This window comes from Photinus pyralis, unplaced genomic scaffold, assembly GCF_008802855.1.
Source record: "Photinus pyralis isolate 1611_PpyrPB1 unplaced genomic scaffold, Ppyr1.3 Ppyr1.4_unclustered_Scaffold8227, whole genome shotgun sequence".
In the NCBI taxonomy this organism is placed as follows: domain Eukaryota; kingdom Metazoa; phylum Arthropoda; class Insecta; order Coleoptera; family Lampyridae; genus Photinus; species Photinus pyralis.
The window spans coordinates 91425-116180 of record NW_022172337.1 but is presented as its reverse complement, the minus strand read 5'-3'; the positions used below and the strand labels follow the sequence as shown (position 1 = coordinate 116180).

General features: G+C 35.9%; 1 protein-coding gene across 1 annotated transcript; it reads right to left on the bottom strand.

The window, feature by feature from the left end:
- Positions 1-3905: 3905 nt before the first annotated feature.
- On the bottom strand, positions 3906-23181 carry LOC116182969 (zinc finger protein 271-like). The gene is made up of 2 exons (XM_031503546.1): positions 22810-23181; positions 3906-5603 (listed from the first exon to the last, which is right to left on the bottom strand). Exons 1-2 carry the CDS (start codon positions 22954-22956, stop codon positions 4014-4016), a joined length of 1737 nt encoding a protein of 578 aa, XP_031359406.1. The 5' UTR covers positions 22957-23181; the 3' UTR covers positions 3906-4013.
- Between the last annotated feature and the right edge of the window lie 1575 nt (positions 23182-24756).

The following is a 24756-nucleotide window of genomic DNA, read 5'->3' as shown; positions in this document are numbered from 1 at the left end:
TGTATTCCCTGTATTACACCTTATTTAACGTATCTGATAAATTACTGTTTAAGACATAACGAATTTCCAAAAATTTGGAAGAAGGCCAAGATGATCCCATTACTAAAGACAACTGTTCCGAAAAGCTATAAAGACTTGCGTCCAATAAGTATATTGCCGGTGCTGTCAAAGGTCTTGGAGAAAATTATGACTGACCAGATTAAGCAATATTTAACTTGCTTTGATATCTTACCACCTACTCAATCTGGATTTCGACAGGGTTACAGCTGTGCCACGTCGCTACTTAATATTACAGACAACATACTGACTGCCCTAGACTCAGGAAAACTATCATCTCTAGTTCAACTCGATTTCTCCAAGGCCTTTGACTCTATCAATCATGAGATTTTAATTAGCCTCTTACATTACATCGGGTTCAGCGAAAATGCTTGTTTATTAATAAAACATTTTTTAAGTCAAAGAACCCAACAAGTGGTTTTAAATGATCAGGAATCGGCGCCAGCTAATCTTCTTTCAGGGGTACCCCAGGGATCCGTACTCGGACCGCTGTTATTTATTATTTACACTTTTAATTTTGGAAAATCACTGAAATACACTAAATTTCATCAATATGCTGATGACACACAAATACAATTTGATTTCTTTGACTATGAAACAAAACTTGCAAATAAATATATAAATGAGGACATTCAAACTCTTGTGAATTTATCTGAAGAACATGGGCTGCAAATCAATCCTATAAAATCTTCTACGATTCTATTTGGCAAGATAAATGCCAGAAATAATGCAAAACAGGAGATTTGTGTGAAAGTCAAAGACAATCAATTGTCAAACGTAGATTGTGTTAAAAGTCTGGGTTTATATATTGATTCCGGATTACGATTTAAACGCCACATATCCACTATTACATCTAACGTGTTTACCAACCTAAAATTGATATATAATAACATACTCAATAAAAAAGTAAAAAGTATATTATGTGACTCAATAGTGCTGTCTCATTTTAACTACTGTGATTCGGTGTATGGTGCATGCCTCGACAGTACCGATGTTAGACGTATACAACGAATGCAAAATTCTTGAATGCGTCTGATATTCGGAATAAGAAAATATGATCGCATTTCCCATAGATTATCTGATCTGAAATGGTTAAATATGGCGAACAGAAGGAAATACCATTCTCTAGTTTTATTTCACAAAATAATCTAATCTGGAGCAAAACACCAAGGTATTTGTATAGTAAGATCCATTTTAGCTCGAACCCTAGATTCAATCTCTTGATTACACCTCCCTTCCACAAAACAGCACTATTTGAAAGGTCCTTTACCTATAATATTGCGAAGCTGTAATTATAATGATTTGCCGAGTAATCTAAAAAAGTTATCTGTTAGGTCCTTTAAAATTCAGTTACACAGTTTCTTAATCAATTCTCAAAATCATTCGTAATAAATTTAAATCATATTAATCTTCAGTAGGTACCAATTTTGTTACAGAATACGCTTCTTGTTTTGCTTTGTTTTTGTTTTTTTTTTCTAGTTGTAGTAAAATACCACCACGCCATGTCATGTCGAAAGCTTTTTCGATATCAAAGAATACCCCCACAGTGTGATGTCGATTTTTGTATCCCCAGCTTTCCCAAGCAACTGGTTAAACTTATAGGCCGATAACTCTTACAGTCCAGTCGATTTTTGCCTTCTTTTAATATAGGCACTATAATTGCCTCTTTCCACTCTTGCGGATATATCCCTTGTTGCCAACAGTAATTGTAAAAGTTAAGAAGGCGTCGCTTAAAGAGGTTAGTCGTCTGGGTGATCATTTTATTTGTTATTTGGTCGTTACCTGGTGCAGCTGTAAGGGACGTTTTCTTTAAACAAGTATTTAGTTCATTCAAGGTAAACGGTAAGTTAGGCTGTATGTAATAAGCATAATCGACCCTCTTATATTGAAACACTGATTACTTAACTTTAAAACATACCAATAATAGTTAAATAAAATCAATTAATTGTGTTATACTCGTAATTCAAAATTAAAAATATGTCTACCATATTCCATATTTACACTTTAGGTGTGGCGCACATTGAGACGCACGCGGCGCATGCAACACAAGCTGTTATTATTCACCGTGAACACAAGTAACAACCCACGGCTACGCACCCTTTGTGTACTGTTGAAATTACTAAACAATTTGTGTCTCAGACACTGTGTGGCGTCAGATATGGGTCACCGCCTACTCTTCAGCGTGAGAGCGTGTAAAACGCTGCGTTGATTCCGTAGCGGAAAAAACGCCCCTCTAGTTACGCACGGTCGCTTTTATGCACGCGTTTATTGTCGCCTGTCGCGTGGCGATAAAAAACGCAGCGTATGTAGATGAAACAAAAGCAACTTTTATTTAGCCTTTTTTGTCGCGTGTCGCTTTCAAATAAAATTTGTTATTGAACAGATAAGTTGCATAGACGTATAGCATATGACTATGAGCCCAGTCAGATATGTATTGGAACCTACGAGTAAAAAATAAGTTTTACTCGTAGATTGGACCAAAGCAAATATGCAACACCATTTTCTGAATTAGAATTTATTATACAACTCCCTCCGCGTCTTCATATGCTCGATATTGACGAATTCATGATAACTTACAGAATGTAAAAATCTAAATACATCGACGAAATAGCACAGTGCGACATCAACGAAAAAAGAAGTTTTATGTACAGGGTACCCATTATGTATGTAATATAGTACCTATATATTATCTCTGTAAATATTGACTGTATACAAAATTTGTCTATATGAAAGTTTAGCATAAGGCAGCATTCCATTGTTTTTATTTCAGAAAACAAATGAATATCGAAAAACAATTGAATTTTTTTAAATAGCAATGCACACTTTCATTAGGCTCATTTGATAAGAGATTTTTTTCTCTTTTCAATGACGTACCACGTTATTAGGATCCGTGTAGGAAAAATTTTTATTTCTAGCTTTTTGTGATAAGTGATACCACTGCCTTGCAGTTAATGATCATTTGGAACATTCATTTCGATGAAAGCCATTTTACTGCTAATTTCATTTTGTCTTCAAGGTTTAAGACGAAACGTACATGTTCATTTGTTTTATTTTTATGTAGGATATCTGTATTAATGTTATTGATCTCATTATAATAAATTTTTTTGAAAAATTTTCTTGAATAACGGTGTTATATATCATCAAAGAGAAGAAAAATCTCTATCAAATGAGCCTAGTGAAAAGGTGTACCTACTGCCATTTAAAAAACTCAATTGTTTTTCGTTACTCATTTGTTTTCTGAAATAAAAACAACTGAATGCTGCCTTATTATGGAAAATAAAATTTTAAACAACTTTCATATAGAAAAATTTTGTATACATTCGATATTTACCAAGATATATACGATATTCCATACATAATAGGCACCATGTATAAAGATTATAAATTTAACGAACATGATTACGCTTATTTGATACTATGTAGTTTTGTCGATTCATGAACAATATCTAATACTTTTATCAACTGCAATAATTATAAAAAAAAACAAAAAAGTGATAAAAAAGGTGAAAATTTGAGAACGCTGTAACACACGCATCGAGTGCCTCACCAACGTTAGTGCGTAAAAGTGTACATACAAGACAATTCGTTTAGAGAACGCGGCGTTTTTTGTCGGCGACAAAAAATGCGCGTATAAAAGCGAGCTAAAAGAGTTCCAAGATTCAATGCTGTACACAAACATAAACCACCCTGTGTATTATAAAAATAAGCTCCAGTATTGAAGTTTGGAAAAAAAATTCACTGATTTGTGTTTTTAATTAGACAATTTTGATATTTCTAAGAATGCATGTGTAATCAAACTATCATTAATTTCAAAACGATATAATATAGTTATTTCTGAAAACAAAATCTACAAAACCATATCATTTATTGACATAAATTGAAATAGCATGTGACAAAAATTCAAACTGTAAAATATAAATAACAAAATTGATCAAATTGGACTAATTCTACTATCATTAGAGAATGTTGAGAGCGATATCGGTGTTGTCTCGAGCATGTGTTTTCATATGGTGAGCGAGTCCATCTTTTCGATTAAAAGAAGCCCCACAGATCACGCATATATGTTCTTTATTAATGTCGTGAATACGAATGTGTCTTACTAATTTGTCTTTACGCCCAAATCTCTTATCACAACTAGGACACTTAAAGGGTTTCATGCCTGTATGAGTAGCCAAGTGCCTGTCGAGCTCTCTTTTTCTCAAAAATGTCTTGCTGCACATGTTACAATTATAAGGCCTCTCGCTAGTATGTGAAGTCATATGTAATTTTAAATCTTCTGGGTTTGAGAAACGTTTATTACACCTTAAGCAAGGGTATCGCTTAACATTATTCATATTTATTTTTGGTTTAACTTCATTTTTGGCTGAAACACTGTCTCCTGTAATATGATCAAGAGGTGGTGCAAGTTCTGCATCTGCTGGTGCAGTATTTTCTATGTTGTCCGTGTTGATATCTGATGGCGCAGAAACGCCATCCTGTTGCTCTGTGTCAACTGGCTCTGCTTCTGAATGAAGATCACTTCGAGGAGTATTATCCGGATTACCGTAACTGTTGTGATTAAAGGGATCTAGATTGATTATCATATTTTCTGAACTTGCCCACTCCTCTTGTTTTTCTGGATCGGTAGTCGCCTCCATAGTGTTTTCCGTTTCATTTTTGTACCCGTAATCATTAATTGACAAGTTTTGTCTCATTAATTCCAACTCTTGAGATTTGTCTTCCGAATTAGTCTGCGGGAAGTGACGTTTTTCGTGTCTCATTAACTTATCCCTTCTTCCAAAACTTAGATGACAATAATTGCATCTAAACGGTTTTTGACCCGAGTGTATAATGGCGTGTCTTGTCAAATCTCCTTTTGAAATGAAAGTTTTTGGACACTTCGGACATACAAATGGTTTCTGACCCGAGTGAATGCGCATGTGCTTTGATAAGTTTGTATTGCGAGAAAACGATTTAAAACAAATATTGCAAGTGAACGGCTTTATTCCCGTGTGAACGATGGTGTGTTTCCTTAAATCGGATCTCCGAGCAAAAGTACGTTCACATTGTGGACAATTGTAGGGTTTATCGTTTTGGTGGACACTTTTTAGATGTGCCGAGTATTGGGCTCGATCACCGAAACCCATGTCACATTCGGTACAGTTATAGGGAACGTTATGATTATGTGCAGAACTTTCGTGCGACGCACACTCCGTTTTGCCGGTAAATGCTTGATCACAAAATTTGCACATGAAAACATTTCGAAACTCATACAGATCGTTCAATTCTGGATTGTCTATGTCGCTTTGCTGTTCATTTTCGGAATCATATTCAGAATCGTAGTCTAAAACTAAAGGATCAACAACCACTATAGCTTCGTCATCTTGGGTATAGTTTTTTGACATTACAATTGAAGAATTTTCAGTAGTTTGTTTCGCGGGCATACCGTTGATTTGTCTTAGCGTTGCATCCGACATGGAGCATTGTTGCTTGAATTCTATGCACAGCTCTATCTTGTATAAACATCTATGACAGATGCAAGTTGGCAAGCCATCACCTGATGAAATCTGCAACATAGAAATGATATAAAATTATTTACTTTACACATTAACTAATTGATTGTATTATTTTAGTAATATTGTAAAAAGCAAACTATTGGTCAGATTGTATGCAACGTCGCATCATAAATCAAAATAGGCAGATAGGTAGGTACATAAAGTTGCATTTGTTTTTTGAATAATTCGATTTTGAATCCACTTTGTCAGCTTTAGATCGTGGGAACACCTTGTACCTTCCTAAAAAATCTTTTTAAGTTTCGAGGAATTCAGTCACTCGCCTGTTGTATTGTCATGCCTGAATTAAAGCTATTTTTAGTGTATTTTTTTATAAAAGAATACAATTTATACTTGTGTGAATTGCGTTCGCCCGTCCGTTTGAGGGATTTTAATACCTCAGCACTCGGACCTCGTAGAAAGCGCATTTTTTATTTAATAGATTTTAATGGGCAGGGTGGGGGAAACGAAAAAGAATGTAATATAATGAAATACTCTGTATGCAGTGTTTTAATAATGTTAAATCGTATCGCAGACAAATGAACAAATAGGTAATACGGCACAGTGGAAGTTAAAATACTTTAAATTTACTGGATGTTCAAGATAAGGGTGCCTATGATAGGGATCTTGGAAACCATAGAAGATACTAAGATGGCAAAATTACGGGCAAGTTGCGCAATTAAACAGTTATTATCATATGCGGCAAAGAAAACCAGAAAATGCGATCACTTCATTTTCTTATATATGGCACATAAAAAAGTACATACTGTATTGAGTAGAATTTTTTGCACTCCTTCGTTCTAAATAGCGTTTTCCCAATAAAACACGAAAGTCGGGAACGTCAATTTTACAATTGACTATCTACTTTCGCGCACTAGTGCCTAAAAATTCAACGAAATTATCTATTTAGTGCGGATCATAAACTAATAAGTAGTATGATGGAAGAGTAAAAAAGAAAATATAAATACACTTTACATCATTCCCTGTAGTACAGGGGCAAAAATAAGCTTAAACCAGAAGTTTTGAACAATAAATTGACATTTTAAATTTCTAGATTTCTACTTTATCGGCATAGAGGACTTGATTTTTTCAAAAGAATTATAATGTCGCAAAAATCTCGCGAAAAGGATTTGAATTTATATAAATTCGATTTAACTAATCCGTGCAAAAAATAGAATACATGTTACGTGCGTGAACAGGATTTGCTTGATTCGCGGGAGATGCGTCGCTCGTGCGCGTTGCGCACTCGCGCCGCCAAACTTCGTGCTCATCTGCAAAATAACTGTTCCCGCACTAATAATGTAAATAACTATTTTATTACCAATACAATGATGTACGACACCAAAAAATGAAGTTGGAAACTGTTGGTTTCAACTGGATGGTGGACCAGCGCACAACGCCCTAATCGTGCGAGAATACCTATATCGGACATGTTTTCCATTTTCAAGGAAAGGCTAGAAGGTAGGTACTTTTGAACGGGTGGAGAAAGCAAACGAACAATTATGAACCAGATAATTAATTCTCCCTTGTCCTTGTCTCCTTTCTTAAAATAAAAGAAGAATATGAATATGGAATAAGCGAAATTACAGATGCAATTTTAATGCATGTCTGCGACATTTGATTGTCAAGCTCTCACATTCATCTACTCCAAGGGGCTAACTTCCCAAAAAAAAGCTATGGAGTAATACTCCGCCCAACAGTGGCGGATCTAGACATATTTTACGGGGGGGGCCCGGTGCTTTTGTGGATTTTCAAAATTAAAAAATAAACGCTAAGTTAATTTTTTTATTTATAGAGAGTAGAAGAACAAAAAATAGCGAATAAGATTATTTTATAAACACAATACAACAAACGTTCTATTTACAAATATTGTAACTGAAGTCGACGTTTTGCAAAGTCAGCCAATATTTCTTCAGCATTTATAGCAATATCTTTATGAATATATAATAATGCTAACCCATTTAAGCGATTTTCCTGCATGGTCGATCGCAAGTAAGTTTTAATCAGTCGTAATGAAGAAAAAGACCTTTCAGCCGTACAAGTTGTCACTGGTAAAACAGCAAGTATGTGGAATAAGGTTTGAATATTGGGGAAAAAAGAACTGGATGCGTTTGTGTACGCTTCCAGAACAGAAGAAGGTTTTCTTGATTCATTTTCATTCGCCCATTTCATTTTCCACAGTTCTAATTCTCCAGACAGCTCTAATAGGGAACCAGGCAGGTCATCTTCATAAAACTTAGCGGCTTCAACTATAGTTTGATTGTCAACATTTTGTAAATTGACTGGAATCAGTCCAAATAGCTGTATAACACTATCATGGCCGGCTTTCGAAAATCGCAAGGCGAAAAGTAACTGTACTCTTCAGTAAGCCAGTCAAGTACCTAAGTGGATGGGGAGTTGCGCACTACACACTCAAAGGAAGACGTGAAATATGCTGTTGTCATGTCAGTCGAACTCTCGATTGTTACGCTTACAATGTTGCCAGAGCCAGTCTGACGAATTATAATTCAGAAGATAAGTATTAGCCGCTACTCACTTAAACAAATTTCCGCGCACGAACGTTCATGCGCGAAAATTGTACGCCGCGTTAGGGTAAAAGGTTGTCCATGCCAAACCCCCAATCGGGGAAAATGATGTAAATTTTTTATATGGACGGGGGCTGGACGGGGGGGGGGGGCCACCGGCCCCCTGTGACCCCCCCTAGATCCGCGCCTGCCGCCCACTATAAAATAAAAGCACAATTGAAATAAAATCAAAATATGTGTTTCTTCTTTAATTTTTTATCGACGACCATAACACTTTTCATATAAGACGAGTATTAACGCCTTTGCCTAGGTTTTTGGGTACCTATGCTCATTCCAATTTCACAAGAAATTTTCAAAATGAGCCCGACGAAATGAAGTATATGGGGATTCAAGAAAAAGAAGAAAGGCAAGTTTTGCTCCCGCGTGAATTTAGAAATAACTTTCCCGCAATAAATTTGCATATTTAGTGTGACGATAGTAATAAAATAACTATTCAGCTATAAATGAAAAAGGTAATAAAATATTGAGAGACACAATTTAAGCAAAAACCAAATATAATCCCGGAATCTAACCTACCTTAACTCTGGTAAAACGATCTTCAAACGTAATCCACCGCAATCCAATCCCTAATTTACCAGCTTTTATTGTAAAGTATTTCAATTTTTGCTTCACATATTGTCTTTAGGTAAACCATTTTTGACATGATGACAAAATTTAGACAAAAACCAAAAATGAATCCTTCATTTAATCTACCTTAACCCTCGACAACGATCATAAACGGTAATCCACATCACCGGCATATACGCGAGCATATACGTCGTTATCGAGGTCGTTATTTTAAATGTGATACCTACCCTCTAATATTTACTCATTTTTGAAAAGTAAAATTTGGAGTAGGTAAGCATTATTTGAGTTTTTTTCGAAATCTAAAGAAAATCTAAATTCTCTGTTATAAGGTAATCGAGGTAAACCCATATTTAAAACTAGTAAAAAAAATTTGTATAAAAGGTTCAGAAATTCATACCAAATTTCGCAGTTCTGAAAATGCAAATAATTTATTTTGAAATGCAACCCCCCCCCCCCTTTTTCTGTTCATTAATAGATTCTATACTGAAAAATAAGAGTAGTTTGTTAGTTTCGAATTATATCCATATATCTAAAATGAACGAATTTTGTAGAAGAGGAACGAAATGAAAATTTGTGCAGCGACAGTTCCAGTAAATTTCCTAGAGCCCAGAAATTATCCCGTTTTGCTGAGGGTCAATCCATTTGAAATCACCCAATATACCGGGTGGTGCCTAGCGCGACGCAGCATAGGGATTTCAATGGTAATTTCTTTATAGTCAATTACTAGCTCCCCTAATTATTTTACAGCAAAAGTCTACAACCTTTTTTTTTAGAGAAAAAAATTATGCATCTGTTCATACTTTTAGTTATAATTTTCCGTTTTTCAAAACCGTAAAAATCTACAAAATAAAAAGGTTCATTTTACAATAAATCAAATATGCCTTGGAATTACCTAAAAAAAACAGCGATCACGTTTCATTGTTTGCCTTTGACGTATATTAAATTTATACTTGTTTATAAATTAGTTTAAAGAACTGCAAGTGCAATAAGTTCAAAATGTCCGTCAAAACCATCAGGAAAACGACAATACATTCAACGTTTTGGCTGCAGTAGCGGAAAATCCGAATATAAGTTTAGGAACAAATCTTCTTCAAATCAGTGTTTTTTCTTCGATTATGTATAGGTACCCTGATTCCGGAAAATGATAAACAAATAGTATCTGATGCAGATGCAGCATACATTTTCTAAAAAAACATTACCCTAAGATGCCTTTTATTGCGTCGGTTAGTTGAAACAGAATTAAATATGAAAATCGTTCGACGTCAAACAACGATAACTTAGATGCGATGCGCTTGTAGTTTGTTAAAAGATTCCAAAGCATCACTGATTTATAAAAATGTAATTTTTTATTTTGTCGATTTCTACGGTTTTGAAAAATGGAAAATTATAACTAATAGTATGAACAGATGCAGTATTTTTTTCTCTAAAAAAGACGTATTTAGACTTTTGCTCTAAAATAATTTGGGGAGCTAGTAATTGACTATAAAGAAATTACCATTGAAATCCCTATGCTGCGTTGCGCTAGGCACCACCGTGTATAAATATAATTTGTTGCTCGGTATTTTTTATTTTTCTGGTTTTTATTTCATAGGTTCCCAAATCGCCATTTGAAAAAATTTTATGAGCCATGGTTTTTTGAGGTAGCCATTTCTAAAATGGTGGTTTGGCGAATTTGACGGAAGACCGTGGTCTGCGGAAAGTTTAATTGCCAAGTTATTTTTTAAGATATCAAAATAATTCAAAAGCGTGTATGTTGAGCATGAAATGATATCAAACTTACATTATTTTAATTTCCCTATCATGCAAGAAAATCAGTCAGAACTATTCTCAAAAAAATTTAAAAAAATTAGTGAATCGTTATACTTTAAGACCATATATTCTTAGGAAGAAGAAGAGACTCACTAATAATATATTATTACTGTGTTGAGTACCTGCAGCAAAATGTTAGTGTTGAAAATGCACTCCTTTTTTTTCTATGGCTTTTCAAAAATGGCCGAAAGCATGCTAATGTCAATTTTCTTCGACGAATATCTGAAAAAGGACTGAATGAAAACAAGTGAAAATTTTACAGAATGTTCTTTACACTAATGAGAATATCTCACAAAATTATGACTGAGACTCAACTACATTCAGAGTAATATAGTTCAATAAAAACGCTAAAAACAAGAATTCCACGAAATTTGTTGTGTACATACTTGATGAGTTAAGGAACAAAATTGTCGAACAGTTTTTTAAAATAACTTTTTAAATAAAAGTTATACTTATTGAAGATTGGTTCTTCGGGTCAGAAAGTGTCCCCCGTCTACTAGTGAGAGATCTAATTTCGTATTTAGTTAATTGAAAATGTCGCAAATAACAAAAAAATAACGATTTAAGTCGATATTATGATACTTAGAAAAATGCTTATTGATTGTAATTAATGCAACTCTACTTAAATAGCATTTTCCCACCACTCGCAGCCACGCACAGTCTACATCTTTTTGGAATCGAATTTTTTATGATCATTTAATCACAATATCGACTTATATCGTTATATGCGACATTTTCAATTAACTACATGCGAAATTAGATCTCTCACTAGTAGGCGGGGGACACTTTATAACCCGAACCCAATCTTCAAATAAGGACCTATAACTTTTGTTTGAAAAGTGATTTCAAAAAATTCGTCGACAATTTTGTTCCTTAACTCATCAAGTATGTACACAACAAATTTCGTAGAATTCTCTCCATTTTCGTTGTCCCACCAAGAATTGTAGTGGAATTTGTTTTTCGAATTTTCAAAAACTAATTTCATATTCGTGGTGTTCATGATCAAAAATCCCCAGATACCAAATTTCGCCGAAATCAAAAATTTTTTTTCGCACCCCCATTTAAGGGTGCGGCGTTTCGTGGTAAAAAAAATTTTTACAGAATCGGAAAGGGCATACCCGAAAAGCTATTCAAAGACGTGCCACCAGTCTTTTTAACTCTCATGGTTGCTGAGAAAAAAATTAAAAAAGAAATGCAAATTTCACTACTTTTGTGGGGGTGGCTCCCAAACGAAACACGTTGGACCCTCGGTTTATTTGGAAAAAGTGCTTGTTTTGATCTCCTCTACGACCCAATTTTTGTTTACATACGCTGATGTAACACCCTGTATAGAAAGGTTGCGTTTTTATTGAATTTTATAGCTATATTACTCTGATCTTGTGAGATATTCTCATTAGTGTAAAGAACATTGTGTAAAATTTTCACTTGTTTTCATTTAGTCCCTTCTCAGATATTTACCGAAGAAAATTGACATTACCATACTTTCGGCCATTTTTGAAAATCTATAGAAAAAAAGGAGTGCATTCTCAAGACTAAAACTTTTGCTGCAGGTAGTATTATAAGATAAGTACTCAAACACAGAAATAATATATTATTAGTGAGTCTCTTCTTCTTCCTAAGATTGTACGGTCTCGGGCATCTCGGGTATGATGGTACTGAAAATCGACACCACACATCTCCCAAAGCTGATCCAGCCCCAAACTAAAGCTGCTCGACTCGAAGTTTAGACCAGCATATCGGCATTTAAATGTGGAAGTGTTTAGTTCATAAAGACCACCACCAGCAACCTGCAGCATATAATTGTAAATAAGTTCATATATAACAGCCTTTTGAAATTAATAATGTTGATTAGAGCCATTTGCCTACTCAATAACGTATGAAACGTATTGGGCAAGTTGTTTTCCATGAAATTTATACGTATTAAGCTATAATAAAATTTCCACAAAATCCAAAACTAAATCTGGCAACTAGGTTTTACACATTAACAGTCATCCAAGCATGTCTCACAGTGGAAGCGTTTACGCGCAAACTGGGATTCGTACGAATACGTACGTTTACGGACGAACTATTCAAACGTACGACGTGCGAACCGATCCCATTTTGTTCGGATTTTTATGCGTATTCGCAGGTTGTAGACGATTGTGTTTGTGAACAGTTGCTCAACTCATGATGGATACGCAGCTAATGTGCGAATGCGATTTGTGCGTACACGGACGTACAATTTCTGACGTTAACATGCGTATTTCAGTTCGCGCGTAAACGCTTCCACTGTGAGACAAGCCTTAACGTCAGAAATTGTACGTCCGTATACGCACAAATCGCATTCGCACATTAGCTGCGTATCCATCATGAGCTGAGCAACTGTTCACAAGCACAATCGTCTACAACCTGCGAATTCGCATAAAAATCCGAACAAAATGGGATCGGTTCGCACGTTGCAATTACACGCACGTATACGGACGATTTATTAATCGCTAATGTGCGAAGGTCCGTTTGAATAGTTCGTCCATAAACGTACGTATTCGTACGAATCCCAGTTCGCGCGTAAACGCTTCCACTGTGAGACAAGCCTTAAGGCCCTTGTTGTACACGTTCGGCCAACTAGTTGGGCCAACGTGTACAGGACCACTTGGCCTATGTTGGTGATTGTCGGCCAGTGTTGGCCTACAAACCGAACGTTGTCGGTTTTTCATTCGCACATCAAAGGATCTTGGCCCGTTTAGAAGGCTCACAAACAGCGTTGGCTATCAACAGTCTTTTTTAAAGGTTATGTTATGCGGCGGTTTCAGTGTTTTTATATCGTTTTTAACTTGTGAGGTGATAAGTATTATCAATTAGGTATTACTTAGCATCCAGCACCTTCTTTTGAGCAATTTTTTTAAATCACATTTGTTTGGTGCACCTTTTTATATATATTAAAAGCGGTGTACAAATAAATCGCCGCGGCTGCTAAAATCTCCACATCATCCACGTCCATAATCTACAGGACACTCAAAATGAAATCTACACTAGTAAATGGCCAATGAAAACTGACAACTGAACGTTGGTCACCTGGTGACCAACTCATTGGCCCAACTAGTTGGCCCAACGTGTAAACACTGTTGGCATTGGCCCAACTTATTTGGACCAACTAGTTGGGCGAACGTGTACAAGGGCCCTAAGGGCACGTTTATGTTGGAGCTGCGAGCTGCGAAATGAGCAGCGCTAAGAGCGGCGATGAACGCAACGCTATTTCTTTCCTTGCTTTATTGTGTTTATATTGGAGCATCGATTACGCTAGACCGGTGCTAATTGAGAGGCAAACGTGAACGTTTATAAATGTTTAAAGTATGAATTTAGATGAAGAAGAAGTCTAATTATAACGTAAATTAATGTAGTTGTGGTCAAGATCACAAAAAAATAAAGAAATGAGGTTAGAATTACGTTTTGTGTTTAATCTAACCGCAATATTTCATCCCACAACTTATCCAAAATATATTTATTATGGTGATTGCTGTTTTTCTGATCCCAGAGAGCAGGTCTGATAAAAATCTCGCTAATTAGTTTGTCTACATCCATCCTAAAAACAGCGACACTAGCAACGAGTTGCAAATGAATCTCTTTCTTTGTTCAGGCAAGTCCGGAGGTAAGTCAGCACGTCTGTGTCGGCCTTATAGATGCAGCTATGCGTTCGCACCGCTCCAACATCAGCACATCCGTTTACTACAATACCTTGCAAAACGTCGCTCCGCTTTCATCGCAGCTCTGCTCGCTGCTCGCAGCTCCATCATAAACGTACTCTTACATGGCCTACTACTGGGACAATAACTATTTAACGCATGATACAAAGAATTCTTTGTATCATGTATTGAACGGAGTATAACTTAAGGCTGGACCGCATCGGAACGATCAAGATCGGTGGGATTTGAATCGTCCGATAAAGAACGCGCGCGTGCGCTTCTTAGTGGAGCGAAATCCACTCGCTAGCTCGCTTATTTCGCGAGATGACCGACAATGGCGTAGAACCAGATGAAATGTATATTCCTTCACAAACATGCCTTACATGTTGTTATCTGAAAAATAACAGTTTTGAGATATCTGTATCGCATACTATATATTACGACTTCAGAGCACATTACGAGACATGGTGGTCAGTTCCACTGCACAAAAAGATTTCTCAGAAAAACGTAAATAATTCGATTATGGCTTTAATCTACGATGGTGTCATTATGACAGATTTAGCATGGCCATTTGGATGTCATTACGGCTAACATAAAAGCACTAGTGTTCTTAGGCGCTGGTCTCTGGCCCGCTAAACGCGACGGGTGGTGACGTCAAGACCCGCGGCCGCCGGCGGCTGCATGGTCTCTCTGGCCCGCTAAACGCGACGGGCGGTGACGTCAAGACACGCGGCCGACGGCGGCTGCATGGTCTCTCTCACACTAGCGCATCGCGCATGTCAATATAATAATACTGACTGACGCGGACGGCGGGTGACATCCGGCGATTCGAATAAAGGCCGAAACCCATTGGCAACACGCCACGCCACGCCATGTGGCATAGGTTCACGTGGGACAGTTTGTGTACATATTTGTAACACGCCACGTGATGACACACTTGTCATTTTATTTAAAAAATTGGCAGTAGTAACTTTGAGTGCGATGGACTACACTAGCGCAAGCAGTTCGTCTAGTGAGAGTTCTTTAGAAGAATGTGCTGCTGCTGCCATCGTTTTGAATCAGAATAAAAGAAGATTCTGGGTGCACAAAATAAACCAAAACCGGGAAAAATTTTTTTTTATTACGATATTTAAAAACGTTCTACTCATTCGTGAAAGACATTGCATGCTTTATAAAATTTTAGGTGATTTTCTATTTGTTCGCCATCTATCGGCAACATTCCCGCGGAATGCCCCTCTTAAAATAAATACGGAAACAGATTGCCGCAGGAGTGAAGAGGCGACCGGGGAACATTCACACGTACCAACACGCGTCGGTCACATATGAGGGTTTTGAATCGTCACACGTGAGGTGGCGTGGCGTGGCATAGCGTGTGTCAAGTGTGTACGCGGTACATGTAAATAAATGGATGAATATACGCATACATTTTCGTCACATGGCGTGGCGTGGCGTAGCGTGGCGTGGCGTGTTGCCAATGGGTTTTGGCCTAACGCTTCCCGCTACGGTTTAGAGAGCCCACATGCATGCGTTTCCCTATAAACAATTTGACCGTCGCCCGCGGCGTGTGCGCGCCCGTCGTCAGTCGCGGGCGGCGTGTATTCAGAGAGACCAGCGCCTGAATTCATAAACGCACGCAAATGATAATTATTACTATTTTCTATAGCAGACATCAAGATTGACAAACGCGATTACCACCACATCCACTAGTATGGGCACTTGATAATTTTGAATCTTAATTTACGAAAACGTTTAGATAACTCAAAAATGCGAATAAAATCTATTTGGACCGTCGTAGATTAAATTTTGAATGATACACGTTCTATGTGAACGTTATTATTTTATTAATGAAACTTGTGTAACTAAAATCACTCGGCTACGCCTCGTGAATTTAATGTTACACGCGTTTCATTATGACGTTCATAAACGAACTTGTATCATTAATAACTATTGTATTATTGAACGATGAAGTCTGCTTTAAAACATCCTGCAGCGTGTTTAATTTCAATATTAAAAAACGCGCGTTTTTAAAAAGTTATGGACAACAACGTCAATTCAAATGAAAGCCATACAGAAATCTCTTATACTTCAATATACAATTATATGAACCCACAATTCATGATTTTAAGTAACGCGTGTTTCAACTACATTTTTAACATTAAGGCTGGGATTGCGTGAAAAGAGAAGTACCCATAGTAAAGGACAAAGTTTTTTTCGTTAGACTGTGCTGGTACCTAATAATGAATAGCGTAACTACAGCAGTTTTCTATACAAATATTTATATCATTATACTCTCTTTAAGTGGGCCCCAAACAACACAGAGGGAGCTTTAAAAAAAATGCAATTTGATTTGCATAACCACACGACAAGAAGATACAAAACACAAACGCAAGGTCGTTCACGGCTCCTTACAGACTGCAAGGTTAACAAAATTATAATTAGCTCTCCACCGCACATAACTTGAGGAGAATAATGAACCGCTTGTAACGTAACGTATGAAGTAAAAATCGCATAATTATTGGCACGGCCGTAGGGCTGGGCGATTACGGGTTTGAATAATCGATAATGAAAAATAATCGATTACACGATTACATTAATCGATTAATCAAATAATCGATTAATCAAATAATCTATTAATCAAATAATCGATTAATCAAATAATCGTTTAATCAAATAATCGTTTAATCAAATAATCGATTAATCAAATAATCGATTAATCACCTAATCGTTTAATCAAAAGTCGATTGTCACATACAAGGAGTGATAAATATCTGTTTGTATGCATTAATACGTTAATTATTCAATAATAAAAATAAAAAATAATTCCATTACTCTTTTCATCAAATCGTTCATTACTAGGCAGATCGATTAATCAATAATCAAAAAAGTGTCCCTGGTTCGAATCCGGGTTCGGGCATGGATATTTGCAAATGCATAGTGGGTTGGTTGGTAGAACAGCCTTGGCTGAAACCCTGCCCATTTGAAAATGAAGGTCAAAAATAAAAATAAATAAATAAAAATAAATGATTAGGCAGCTTACTCTCCGATGAGGTGTGCTTTAGTTTTGATGATACAATCTTAATTCATTTTAGCTGCTTAAAGTGACGTTTTAACATCCGCTATAAAATAAAATAATTTTTTATTCATTATGATCAAACAGTATATCTGCCTCTGTTTATAATTATTGATTTATGGTTTTTGGTTTTATCGCTAAGGCCAAGACGGCCAACGACATTATGAAATGAAAATCACTATCTGTTGCATTACCGCTGATCTTTGCATACGCGCCTTTTATTAGGTTAATGTCCGCATTCATATTAAAAAAATTAAAATTAAGCAGAAACGAGACCTTAAAAATATAACACTTGAAATGTACTTGTGAGCTGTGAGTGCTCCTTTTTGCGTAAACTGATGATCCAGCTAATAATAATCAATTAAAATTTACTTAATAATTGATTAATCAAACAATCGATTAATCAAACAATCGATTAATCAAATAACCGATTAATCAAATAATCGATTAATCAAATAATCGATTAATAGATTAATTTAATAGAATAATCAAACCCGATTATCGATTATCGTTTGATTATAATCGATTAATAGATTTTTTGCCCAACGCTAGGCACGGGGACTTTCAAAATTAAGGTCGTAAAATTGGTTCACAAGTGGCGACAGGGGCTTTTTGTTTGGAAGGGCCCTCAGTAAAACTCTTGATTCCTTCACTTAACGGTAAAACTCCGACATTTCTAAGAAAACACCTTTGGAAATTCAATTCTTTTTCATTGTTACCATTGAATAAAGAGGTTTTTATTCAATGTCATTACGAAGTGTGTTTGTTATACTTATAAGTTATAACGATCCTAGTGCCTATTCAAACAAGTTAAAAAGTAATCGTAAACGATTTACATAAAGCGCATTTCCACTTGCATTCATTTCCCATTTGTAAGATGCAACTTCTGTTAAAATCGTAAAAATCCGGTCACAAATATGAAAGATAGCGTTGCACATGGGCAATCCATTTTTGTCGTGCTACTTCAATGTCAGTTTATGAGAAGAATTTCATTTCACTGCTTTTCTAAATAAGAAAGTTGGAAACTAATGTTAGATTTTCCTTTGTTCCAAGCGCCTAAATATCAAATTTCACTTAAATGCTTCCATAAATAAAAAAGTTGGCACTGCGCATGCGCAAAACTAAATTTTTAAATTGGCAACTGGCGCTAGACTTTCCTTTATTCCAAGTGCCTATGTATCAAATTTCATTCAAATGCTTTTATAAGTAAAAAATTTTGCAATTCGGTTTATAAATGATCGAGATGCGAAAAGGGCACTGTGAATTTTGAATCGATTCGATTCAACTTTTGGCATTGCGTATTATATGGCTAAAGCTATGCCCATATTAAATTTCATGCAATTCAGTTCATAACTAACGGAGATGTAAAAGTGATCGAACATTTCTAAACAAAGTTATCGTTCACACGGACAGATAGATGGACAGACAGACAAAGGAACAAACGGACAGACCAACAGGCAGACGACAGATAGCAATGCAAAATTATAAACGATCTCTAGGATCGTTAATAAACGGCAAAAGTGTAAAATTACGGAACATGTAATAGTAGATTACATACCGAGCTGGGAGGTGGTTCATTACCTACCCCGAGGGCTTAAGGTAAGCGCGAGGCGTTGGTTATGAACCACTGACCAGCGAGGTTTGTATACTATTTTACTCACAATCGATCATTTAAGGTAAAGTATATAATTCAACAAGGTGTTACTTTAACTGTCAATAATAGTGACACCGCCAATGTAACCATTAATGTTTACAACAATAGCAAATAGTTTCGTTCTTCTTCGTAATTTGCTATTGCTGTAAACATTAACGGTTACATTGGTGGTGTCACTATTAGTATAAGTTTCATATAAGGACAATATGAATAGCAATTGCAGGTAAGGAAAGTGACAGATGCTAGCCGGGAAAGTGACAGCTAGCCGGGAAAGTCCCGGCTAAGGTGAGTAATGAGTCGCTTCGCAACCGCTATGAAGGTTAGGAATTCAGATAATACTAACCGATTGTGAGTAAAAAACGGTTTTTTGTTTTTTTTACAATAACTTTTTTTGTAAGCGGTACAGAAAAAATTCCTTCCTTGGTGCAAGACTCGACACCATAACGAACCAAATAGCGAAAAAAGTAGAACAATAGCTCTTAAGATAAAGAACTAGTAGCGTCGCAAAACGAGCGGACGGACGGACGGACAAAGTGGCCACAATAGCGCATTTTTTTTTTATTTTTGTGGAAATGCGCTAATAACAGGTAACGAAGACTTTGTAACTAACGAAATGTTATTACAGTAGAGACGCGTTTTGACTTTTAGGACTTCGAAAAAGTTCAACCATATTTTCGTTTTTTTTTTGTATTTTTCTCTGAAACGGTAGGGAAATTTCGAATTAGAACAAGCAAAAGCTTTTATGGAGAATGCATTTTTGTCAAAAAGTATAGTAAAAGTTTTTCTTCTTGTAAAGTCAATCCACATACGGTATACCGATTTTTTTTAAAATTTTTTAGCCGTTTATACCTAAATATACATTTGTTCCCCATGTCTTACATTCGAGGGATGGTGTTTTGTAAATTAGTAATATACAGGCTGATTCAAATTCGAGGGCCACCATGGGTATCTCGGGAACTGTAAGAGATAGGTAGGTAGTAAATTTGGCAAAGTTGTGTATGTTGATGCTTAACAAAAAGTTTTGAAACTGAAAATTCTGACTACTTTCGGAGATATCCGGAAAAAACGAAATTTTGAAAATCGTTTTTGTTTTTTACTGAAGTTATTTACAAAGATATTTAATAATAAATGACACATTATTATGGCCACTTTTTTCCCTCTACAAGATGCTACTTTTAAATTTGAAGTTTGACGTTTCGTCTCCGATTAACTATCATCAACTTTGTTTCTTATGGAAGTAACTTTTTGTGTCATTTGATAGAGAATTTTTTTCTGATTTAAAAAATGTACACATCAATTTTTAATGTTTGTAAAATATCTTTTTTTGCCTTTGTCTTAAATAACGTACGTAAGTAGTTTCTTGCGTTTTTACGAATTAACGTTATTTCTTATTAAAAATAGATGATGTTACCATTGAGTTCACTCAACGATGTTACCATCAAGGGTAACTTTGTCAAATGTAAACTACCTCTACCTATCCCTTACAGTTTACGAGATCCCCATGGTGGCCTTCGAATTTGAATCACCCTGTATAGGTCAATTATTACACATTACACTAAACTACTAATATGTAATAGGTACTATCATTGAATTAAGAGCTTTATTCAATGGTACTATTGCAGTTCAAAAAATTTAATTTGCAACAAGGTATGGATTTTTTACGGTATTTTAATCTGCAATAAGCAAAGATAAAGAATAAGGAAGACGGTCAAAAAATCGTATTACAAATAAACACCCACACAAGGTCGCAGCTTGCCAGACATCAACAACAATATACAACAGCCCTTTGTTCTAAAAATAACGTAAAATTTTGATATTTGTTGTAAAGGAATGTTACCTATCCCCATTTCTATTATTTATTTCATAAAACGATAGGTAGAGGAGGTACCTTTTGCAATGAATAGGAAAGAGAAACCAAATACATTTCGAAGCAAGTAGTTGACAAAATAAAAATATACCAGTGAACGATCTTTTTCTTGCTGTCAGCAAATTCTACTATTACACGCACGCTCTGTTCAACCTTGAAAGAGAATCGCTAAATGATTTAGCATAGGCAACTTACATAGCCTGCTAGTTTTTTTTTTGCTCGTATATTTTTGTCTTTTATTATCCCCATTACACAGTACTAGCCCAGTTAAAAAGTAAGAACAACTCCACCGCAAAATAAAGGCGCTTACCTATTTCATATCTTTATCGTATTTTTTACTGATTCATAAAACTCTTGGTGGCACCCTCTGTGAGAAAGAAGCTGCACTGTTGACCGCGATATTAGTCACAGCTGCGTAGTTTATTTCCATTTCTCCAGTTTACATGCCCATTTTTCAGAACTTCATTCACCACTTTTTTTATGAAAACTTTTGAGCTTCACATGAATTGCCAAAATATAGATAAGTATTCAGGCTACCGATCCCATACACTCGTATTGCTTAAAATGCTCCCTAATTTTTGCAATTAATTCCTAAAGTATGAACTCTTTTGACGCATATTTTCTAGATTTTTTAAACATATATTAATGGACGAAATATCAGTTTATATTGTATGGAAACTATGCTCTGTACATCTATCTACCTAATACATATTTTTGCGATCATATACACCCCTTGCTTATGAAATGGTGAATGAAGTTCAGAGGCAATGCACGCCCCATTGAATTACATGTGCATCACCAGTTGCCTATATTCTCTAAATCCAAACCTTAACAGCAACAAGGTTGAATAACCTAAACAAATATAGAAAACGAGCTCCTGGATATGGCTATAGCAGGTGCAAAACCAAATTTTAAACCTGATGTTAGTTTTCTTTTATTGAAATTGTATATGTATGAAATTTCATTTAATTGGTTCCATAAATAAGAAAGTTGGCACTGCACATCCTACACAAAACCAAATTTGGAAAATTGCGCTACATTTGCTTTTATTCCAAATGGCTATGTATAACATTTCATTTAAATACTTTCATAAATAAAAAAGTTTGCGATTCGGTTTATAAATGGTCGAGATGTGAAAAGGGGACTGTGATTGTTGATCTATTAGGCTCAATTTTTGGAATTGCGTTTTATATGGCTAAAGATATACGCATATTGAATTTCATGCAATTCGGTTCATAACTCACGGAGATGTCAAAAGGGCCTTCCTTATTTTTTGGGCTACATTGCCAATTCACGAACTCCGATCTACAAATTTGATAAAGAATCCATCTACTAAATTTTATCGTAATCGGTCAATTCGTTATCGAGATATCGTGCTAACGGACGGACAGACACCGCAAAATTATAAAGATGTACTCAGTCAATGCTTGAATTTTTGCATATCTCTAGGAATGTACATATGTCTGTAGCCGGCTTAAGAAGAAATCAAAATGTGGCAAATTGATATTTTAATAGACATTGTAGTATCAGATCACTGATCAGTATCAACGTGGATTGGATTACCACTCGACATCGAAGGATGGGAATCATCATTAAACACAACGTTTTGCTCCCTTATGCGGGTCTGTTGTCACAAAATTTGTGGGGAGTGGCTTAACTGCATCTGTTGGGTGAACAGGTAGATGTTACGGTTGATAAAACATTCGGGTTACCCTGTATATAAATATGACGCAATTAAAATGCAAACGGTTTGATTCCCTCCAAACGAACACAATCGACGAAAGCCGAGGAGATCGATAGGAACATGCGTACCTTCATTTTAATAAATATCATCGTCATTATAACATCACTCCAACTAACCCAATAATTTTGATTAGGAGCAACGAAATTCTGAGGCATGCAAGTTTTCATCGACACTACCTATACGAAATCGAATCACTTCGCGCAAAAATAGCTCTTTAAAAATCTAGCAAGGCCATGATAAAGCAAACAGTTTAATTGTCAAATTACCTGAAGGTCAGTGCAATCCATAATTTTCCTATAAATGCTTTTCTCTTTACCACGTATATGATTGAATATCCCCAGCATAAAGCCATCTCTTTGCATACACAATCTACAAATTGTTGCATAACTTCTCCAGTCTTCCGTGGCTTCCATCGTAAAACGTAAATATCGCAGACACTTCGGCAGAATTATACAACTTGGAAACGGTGTTTTGTTCACTTAACTGCACCTGGCAACAGCATAAATATTTTAACGGAAATAATGTGGGGCGACGCCTCGACTTTGTCTCATAACGAATTGCGGGACAAGCGGGGGTCGTCTCTCGTAGACTTGCGCGCGTGGCCCCCTTTGGTCGGTGCTCCCGTGACTCGTGATAAAAGTTGGGTTCGTTCACCACATTGGCGCGTTCTTTAAATTTAAAATGATTTATCCTGCCTATTCCCTCCCTAAGTACCTTATGGTATAAAACGACGATTTATTGGGGTATGTATACCTACTGTGTCAATGTAACGGAAATATTTCATTTCTATAAACGAATTTCGACTTTATTGAATTTCAACTTGCCAAAAAGGGCTCCTATAGGTATACGTGCAGCTGCATACATTCCCACAGTGCACCCGAGGTAAAGTTTTCACGCGTCGCAAATTTATTTACCTACCTTACTAGAAAGTTGTAACAACTCCCGCATACCTACAAGCATAGTGTAAAGAATAGAAAGCTACAAGGTGAATTTTTGTATACCTATACTATTATACTTATAGTAAAATAATACGAATTTTTATAAAAAGTTCTTCGTTCTAATTAACTAAATAGATTAGGTAAATAGATTCTTCATGTTTGTATGGTGGACTTTTGAAATTGCAGGCATTACACTACACGTCATATTCTCTGTAAAGTATGACGATCAGTCAAAACATTGATTTATGTACGTATATCTGTGATATTGGTAATACGATCCAGGCTTGTTACTAAAAACCTAGACTTATTCCGTATTTGTGCTATACATATACATAACATTAGATACATTTTCGTATTTGCGAATATTATATCGTTCGGTAATATAATAAGGATGTAGCATTCTTGATCGTTACGTACCTACACGATTATATAGTTGGACAAACGGTAGGCAACAAATATTGCAACAATTCGCACACAAGATTTTATTTTTGTATGTTGTCAACCAATAATCCAAAACCATTTTTGCAGCTTCGAGATATGTGAATTCCCTAACTTCAGAAACTCGAGAAATCTCGAAATTTCTCTTATCTTAAAAAAACAAAAAATGATCAACTACTACTACCATAGTGTAATTGCACCATGCTAGGATATTACCATTGTTTAAATACTTTACTATTACTATGTATTTGTCCGTCCATCAGGCAAAACACTAAACAGCTCTTGACAGCGTAACCGTTTGGGATCCATTTCGCTGTGTTAACAGTATTCTAATGTCCTGGAGGTAGAGAGCGTACGTAGCATAGAGGAAAGGGCCCACAGAGTAGAAAAAAAGGCAACATCTTACCAGGAAGACGTTCCAGGCTCCCATTGTTTGTGGTTGAATGAATTTTTCAACAGTACAGGGTTGTTCAAATTCGTGATTGGGATCTCCGTAACAGTGAGATATACAGTGCAGGTTAAATGTGACTAAAAAACCGCTTTTAAAATTTTTGAAAAAATTTTGAAAATTAATGAGATATCACCGAAATACTGAAATGGCTAGTTAAGCTTTCATTTTCCCTAGCTTAAACGGACAGAAATGGAGGGTTCCCATTAGTACTTTCTATGGGCACTTTTTTTTTAAGAATCTGAATCGCTTATCAGAATTTCCGTAACACGCTAGATGTCAATGTGGAAGCTATGAGACTTTACTTTCATAGTTCTTATATGGTCGCCACATTGGATTTTTACGGAATGAGATAGAGGACAAAAAAATTCATTTGTATGCATGAGAGA